The sequence below is a fragment of the Colias croceus genome, chromosome 11 (assembly GCF_905220415.1).
Source record: "Colias croceus chromosome 11, ilColCroc2.1".
Taxonomy (NCBI): Eukaryota; Metazoa; Arthropoda; class Insecta; order Lepidoptera; family Pieridae; genus Colias; species Colias croceus.
Window position 1 is genome coordinate 4,099,977 of NC_059547.1, and position 8,242 is coordinate 4,108,218.

At 32.1% G+C, this 8,242-nt stretch overlaps 1 protein-coding gene across 1 annotated transcript; it reads right to left on the minus strand.

The window, feature by feature from the left end:
• Positions 1 to 240: 240 nt before the first annotated feature.
• On the minus strand, positions 241 to 4,066 carry LOC123695490 (pupal cuticle protein 20-like). Its single transcript, XM_045641353.1, has 4 exons — positions 3,960 to 4,066; positions 2,974 to 3,125; positions 1,814 to 2,056; positions 241 to 380 (listed from the first exon to the last, which is right to left on the minus strand). The coding sequence occupies exons 1-4, from the start codon at positions 3,969 to 3,971 to the stop codon at positions 356 to 358; spliced, it is 432 nt and encodes a 143-aa protein (XP_045497309.1). The 5' UTR covers positions 3,972 to 4,066; the 3' UTR covers positions 241 to 355.
• Between the last annotated feature and the right edge of the window lie 4,176 nt (positions 4,067 to 8,242).

An 8,242-nucleotide genomic window follows, 5' to 3' on the forward strand; every position in this document is an offset into this window, starting at 1 on the left:
CATTCCGAAATAAAACGTTCGTAATGTTGTAACGAATAACATCTTAGAAATTATACTAATGTAGGTATGCATGTAAAATTTGCATTTTTTTAATAATTCTGAATGTTTCTGAATTATATGGATGAAGATGGAAAATTAAGACTAACGAATATGAACTGAATTCATACATAGGATTCAAGTTAATCCTAGTCTATTCTATCTAGGGTATTAAGTATCACAACTAAAAATGAAACAAAATAGTTAGTTGAATGACTTTATTAATAGCTTGCATAAATAATCAGTTTAAATTATGTCATTGTGTCGATATCACAGTCCCAGCTTTACCTATGAGGTACGTTGCACTTACAAGCGAAATTCAGTAGTAATTGCCGCCACCGTGCCTGAAACATAAGTGTTTTAAATTTAAAATTGTTGCACTATGTAAGATGCAATCCGAGCGTTTCACACAATGCTTTGAATATAGAAAGGGCTGGCATTTGCAAAGGTCACGAGCTAATCCTATATGAATCACTTTCTGACGTTCCGCTCGGACACACGAACACGTTTACAATAAATGAAATATTTAGAATACCTCGAATAACGTATATTTATCAATAGAATTACCTGTTTGTTCGTTATCCCAATTACAAGCTTAATTATCATTGCCGAGTAAACAAACACAAATATGTAAATTAAACAGTTTAGTTATGAAGGTTTAAGAAATTGTGCGAAAAGCTGTTCTAAATAAAGACGTTCGAAATTGTACATTTGTTTTTTGCTGGAAAATATATTATACGCAACAGTTAGTATTCATCAATAGAAATTTATTTAGTTACCTAATAGAATTCAATTAAATATAACTTAATTATAAGCTATCCGAAAATATAGGTACAAATTTTCCAAAAATTCTAATGTTAGATGATAGGTAATAAATTTTGATAATTATTATGTTAGTTACAACCCTTGACATAATCTTCACAATCAATACTATTATACCAATAAGCGATATCAATACATTGCTACAGAAACGGATAGGGAAAATATTCACGAGGATTTAAACGTTTAATTTTATTACAGCGACACGACTGAGATGCTCCTATAAAATAACTCAAGCAAAGTTCATCTGTCACATTTAGTTGAGACTTGAGAACGGTATGAATTAATCGTAGCCGCATTCGTTTGTAGCATTTCGTAATCCTTATTTATATTAGTGAATGATCAGTAATTAATAGTTGAAGCGCTCTCATTTACAAGAGGATTTAACAGTGACGCAAATATCATAAATTTTGAATTATCAACATGTTAACGTAGAACATCCTTAATTAAATGGATTAGACGCAAATGTTTTCTTAATTATTGGGTCAATATTCATAGAAATATTCTATAGTATTATATTGTCTGTGTTTATACTATGCCAATCGATTCTGTAAAATACGATTAATATTTGTAAAATTAGCTTTTGCCTAACCTTAAGCCATTCAGCCTAACCTTAATAGTCGCGACAATATATTCATTATTCAAAAAATAAAAATAAAAGTCTAAATTAGCAATATTTTTGAACATAATGTTTCATGCAAAATATAGCTTGTGGATATTTGATATTATTATGCACCAGGCGTTTATAATTTGACAGAATGTTTTTAATCATTAAGCAAACAGGAACATGGTAACAGGAGTAACAAATAAGTGAGAAATCCACCCGTTGTATTTTTCAGTTTTCCTAGCGGACATAAATCCAACAAACAAAAAATCATTCATAGATATCCGTTCCGACACTCTCAATTCATCGGCATAACAAATACGACTGATCATTTATAAATTAAAAAACACTTACGATGGATTTTGCCTATTGAATTCCAGAGAGCGCTGAATGGCTGCAGGAATTGGTGGGGGAGTAGGGAGGTGAGATCCCACGGGATGGAAACCATTTTCATCAGCGGTGTACTGCAGTGAGATCTGTTGGCCATCTGGGGCCGTGTAGGAGAAGCCGCCCTCAGCAGTCACAGCGGGGCCTTCGGGGCCCGGGGCGCGCGGGGCCCCGCTCTCGTGAGCAGATATACCCGTTGGTGTATCATAACTGAAATCGTGACTGCTATTAGCCCAGAACGGAATGCAATTCGTTGTTTGACGCCGCTCGATAAGGTTAAATGCTTTGACTCTTTCGATATTTACATCCGTCAAAAATGTATGAATATTTTTACAAGTTTATTTTATTTGGAAGAGTATTAATATTCATAAGTTAATTCAGCTAATATTTATTATAATAGGGTCATATTACCGATAACGGGTATTGCAATTTAATCATGCCAATTAATTAAGTAAGTAAATATTCAGTAGGTATGCAATGAATAATTTATAACTATTGAAAATATTTCATTAATTAATTATTATTATTAATAAATTCGCAAATACATTTTGGGAATTGAATAAAAATGGACCGAGTTTGATAATTGCGTCAATAATAAATAGTTCATTGAAATGTTAGATTTTTTTGGCTTAACCTTGCATTTTTTAGAGGACGAACGACACTTCACTTATAACTTTTTATTTATAGTTCTACGACAAAAAGTTGCTGGACCAAAATTGTAGAAAATTTAATTTGCAACAAATAATGTCAACAAATTTTTTTTATCAGATAAACAGTTTAAGAGATATATCGTATAAACCATATCTTCCGCTATTTTCAAGATGGTGGCCGTGGGACAAGGGTGGCGACCCCACAAACTTGGTGATAGCTTCACACTAACCCCCTCTACACATTAAAAAAATAAAATTGCGTCCTCTAAGAAATGCAACCCCAAATGTAACTTTTCAATGGACTAAAAAGGATATAATCAATTGCAATAATCAAAACAAAAACAAACGAACAAAACTTTGTCATTTAGGATATAAGAGTTCTAACTCTAATATCCTAAAAGTCCTATCCAATCCTATCCTAAATTGTATAAGCAAATGAAATAAAGTAGTCTACGATATCAATTAATGCTTGATCACCTGAACCGATAGCTCCCATCTCCATTATTAACGTTTTCAAAACGGAAGGGAGCTGCATTGTTTCCACCACTCCCACTGTTGTAGCTGTATCCTGGGAGAAGGTGGTCCAGCCGAGCAGCTGACGTGGTAGCTACCACCATGATTAGACACACCTGTAATATCACTGTCATTGAAACCGAAACATAATATCTAATATTTAGTATTATTTTTATACATTTTCCGTATTATTTTTAACCTATCTTCAGACAATCGGTAATAGGTACAATCGGTACGTTATCAAAAGAAAATTAAAAACTATGCACCTATCATACACTTTTATAATTGTTTTAAAGAACAAAGCTCGTATTGTGTATAATACATTTGTTCAAGCTTTACGGTGCGTAGGCATCAAATTATTTCTAGGCAGATAAACGGATATTGTTATGGAGGTCACAAGTTCATAGTATTGTTTTGAATATCAGCGGTGCTTTGTGCACAGATAATAATATACTATACTAGGGCTAAGCCCTAGTAATACTTGCACGAATCATTTATTCAGAACATAAAGTATGGTTGTAGGAAAATATGAAGCATTAGCCACGCTAAACGGCGAGATAGCAATAATAATAATTAACTAATTCAAAAATGACCATAAACCTAAAGCTATAAAACAAAACAATATTGAATAATATTAATATGTTTGAAAATATTGGTATGATACTAAAATGTTCTGAAAAAAAAACATAATCAGTAATTATTAATTAATTTATTAAATGAAAAGATTATATTGTTGGTAAAGTTGTCGATATTAAAAGAAAAGTTTAAAAGTTTTTTAAGAATATACCAACTAAAAAAAGTATTGGGATTAAACTAATCAGGCCTATTTTTCCTTGTTACTAAAATTAAAGATTTTCTATTTTCCTCCCTTACTCTAATGTTTAGATCTCTTTACGTTATCCGCCAACTAAATCTACGACACAAGTTAAACAATTTAATTATCGTCTTACCAGTTTCGTCATGTTAGTGTTTATCGCTTAGATAGTGTCGATTAGCTTGTAAGCTGCGGCTTAGAATACTGACAATGGGGATGTTCACGTCTTATATCTGTCGAATTTGCCCTTTCCGCGCGTTGCCTCACCTTGCGTGCATTGTTGATCTGCTTAGGAATCTTTGACCCAAGTCAAAAAATTGTGGCGATTTAACGTGATTGGAAAAGCGCAAATTATGTATTGCTTGTGTCTATTTCTTCTGTGTCATTATGCTCGTTAAAAGGAAGAAGGAGCTGGGTACTGGTAGTATTTAAAACAAAAAGAAATATTTTTTTAACAATCTCTTTATGAGTTTGTATAAAAAAGAGCATTTTTTAAATAAACGACTCTACGACATATATTCCGTTATTTGTGCATTATGCTTATTTTTAAGCATTAAGTAACACAATTCCCTTAAATCTGCAGGAAGCTGAACTGATTTGAATTTAGAAAAATATATATATATTTAAAAGAACGCGTTCATTGTTATTACAAATATTGTATGTTAGCATTTTCATTAATCGTTCGAAACTCAATACCATCACACACAGTGAAAAGAACAAGAGGAGTTAATCATATTGCTCAACTAAAATAATCGCGCGACTAACAGTCAGGAAGATAATATTATAGATACAAAGCTTATGACTTAGGCGTATTTTTCTCACGGGATTCATGCGATAGTATGAACTCCGCCCAGGGCACGCCTGCGGCGGTACAAGGTGACGTTCAAATCTGGAATGATTCCTACATTTTTAACGACCTAGGTCCGGTTTGAAGCTAGCTTCGATAGAAGCTCCAGGTTTTGCTTTTGCGTTACATGTTGAAACTCATTACAGTCCAAATGCCTGAAGGCTATACTTTGCGATAAATTAAATTCTGTTTCACAGCTATGCGGTATACCACGCATTATTTATTAATGGCCAATTCTAATTATGAAATATGTTTTACGTAGCTTAAAGTTTATGTTTATTTAATAATTTAGTGCATTATTGTTCCATTTAATAAGCCTGAATAGAAAGGTCAGAACGGAATTCTGTTTAAGATAAGGTTAGGCCCGCCCACTGAGCTTAGTGCTAGGCTACAATCCTCACAAAACAATGATATAAAACCTTTAGGCAATAACCTTATTGGAAGACCAATTGTGTTGAAACTTTATGACCAAAGTTCTAAATTAGAGAACCATCGAATTTTATCTCATGGATTTTAAATCCATATTCTAACCATACTCTACATTTATTGATCTTTATTAAAAGCAAATATCAGCAAAGTTATGATCAAAGACGTCCATATATTAACCACAGAGAGAGACAGTTCTCTGTAGCAGACGTAACTGACATTTGAGTAAAATAACAGAAGGATTGTTACGAGTAATAACGGACCACCAGCTATCGAACGAGATTTATATGCGAGCATTATGCACACGACGTACAATTCATTGAACATTATGCTAATTGGGCGTTTCGAATTATGTAAGCACAAATTATCAGCAATAAAATATTAAGGAAATATTTCTTATTACTTAAACGAATGCTGATGTACCGGTACAAGGTTCATGTTTTTATAATTATTTTTTACTTAAACATCTCCCTCAAATAGCATTGATCTGAGATATACTGGTTTATATCCCTGATCCTGATATGATTGATATCCCGATCCATCTAATTCTAACACCTCAAAATGTGCATGTATAAAAAATAATGTGTCTTCATTCTGATAAAATGACTTAACATAATTGAAAATTAATTGAGTTATATGACAGTAGAAAAATATATAGGTATAGGACAGTTAGATCTCTAGCGAATATTTCCACGACTATCATAGCATTTATAAATATTCATGTTTTACTTTATTAATGTAGGATATAGGACATCCCCAACCCCTGCCTATTTCGTAGGAAGTCTGTTTATTAATATTTTTTGTTATTTTGTCCTGTTCTTTAATACTGACTCAAGTATAAAACAAAGTTCTGCCCACCTCGGTAAGAAAACATTAAAAAGTACTGTTAAAACCAGTACTAATTTTATTTCTGACATGATGTAAGTGATAGAGGAATATATTAAATAACATCCATGAAACATACCAGACATTAATATAATGTATTCGGCAATGGTATGCGACAGCATGCAACAGTCAAATGTAAACAATGCGGAGATATAATACAGCCACATAAATTCCTTGGATTCTCTAAAATATCATCGTTGGCACGGATAACACATATTGAATTAGGAATTCAACTCTCGGCGTAGCAAGTATTCGCAGGTCCTGGAGGTAAACAAATTGCACGGGTAACTATTTTGAGAATACCATGCATTTTCAATTTGCATTTTGAGTATTTTGTAACGTTAATATTTTTCTCCTTTCGTCCAAAGATAATTTTACATTATCTAATTGCTGTGTAGTATATTAAATTTTAAAGTCACCGTTACAGTGCCACGCTACTACATGTTCATCTTAGTTTTTAATAGTTTTAGCGGTTTTCTTTCTTATAGATACTAAAATTACGAAAAGTATCAATGTAAAAAAATTCTACTGAAACGTAATAACTAAATTTACTTATCTACATATACAATATCTCGCATGCACAAAGTATGGAATCGGTGACAAAATACAAAATGCGATGAAAAAATACCCTCTACCACAGACTAATAATATTATACTACGTATACAACCTCTACCTTAGATTAAGGATTGGTCTCCGCGCGCGCGCATAGCGCGATCAATCCTTAATCTAAGCCCTCTACAAAGAATTAAACTCTCGCTGACGCTGTCACTCTACAGCTTTCTTACCTTAAAATTTATTTTTGTTAGAAATACCTTAATTTCGTACCTAAATTTCCTATAGTATATAGTTTTGTCATTTATCTATTTAATTATATACGTATATAAATAATTCCAATGAACATATTATGCGCTCGACTACTCTTAAAATAATATACCTATAACAAATTTCCTGCGAATGAAATTATGTAAAAAATATTCTAGGTTTCATTCAGAAAAATTAGATTGTACGTATAACACCGTCAATGAAAAGAATCTTGTACGAAAGAGGATTCCGTAATTAAATAAGTTTTATCTGAGATGTTTTCGAAGTATTCAACTTTTTATAAACTTCGTACTTAGTGAAAAAGAAAATAATTTACAAAATAATCTTAGCATACCAGAAGTTTAATAAAATATTAGAAACTTTTTTATATTTTATAACATAATTCGAGGGATTACAATATTAGATAGTAATTCAAATCTGCCTTATTGGTCTCTAGTGGTTAGAATAGTCGACTACAGATCGTAAAGTCCAGCTTCCCAGCCCAGAAAAATAATCATCATTTTCTCAGAGAAACGGTTCCAGTAAGCTATGCATTTGCTTAGCTTACTGGAATATACACGTCAAAATTCTCTTATTTAAATTATTCACATGTTTTGTACTTAAACGTTTCATTAGGATGTCAAGAACACTTAACGTTACGGAGCCCGTCGCTACCGAAGTGGGAAACATTTTGACAAGTTCGTGATCGTGTAACAAACGTCTTGTGACGTATAAGCAATCATTAGTACCGAGACATTACATTGTATCTTAATTGTAGCCGAATAAAGTTACATTTATCTTAAAATACTTAATTTATCTTACTTATTGAGATGGATCAGTTCCACTTCCTCCCTGAAATTCATACCTTGGATCGAATTACCTTTTTAAGTTTTGAGAACTAGAATGCACCTGTCCACATAATATGTAATACATATAAAAATAAAAAAACTCTTTTGGAAAAAAAATATTATTATTAAAAATTGGACTTTACCTTTTTTATAATAATAACCTTTTATAGTTTGAATGTAGGTATAGGTGTATACGGCTTTAAATAATCCGACATTGCCACGACATCTTAAGAATATTGTGCATTATAAGATTAAGAATATGCCACGTGTCCGATACGATGGCGATATGACACGAAAATGTCGTTCATATTAACGAGGTACATAGGTACTATAGGATTATCTGCACAGACACTTTTATGGTATTAGATGTTAACATTATTAAGTTAGTTTGTGTCCTCAGTCCTGAGGATAAATAAAACGCACTTTATAAAATTTTATAGCCAATAATATGTAGATATTTATATCTTTATACAGAGATATTTTATAAATGTTGTGCAAATTGGTAACTACATTACCCACTCTTATTTGTATATAAATAAAATATCAAATGCAAAAGTTTGGAACGTTTACACTGATTGTGAATTCTCCAGGCACATGGCGAATAATAGGTA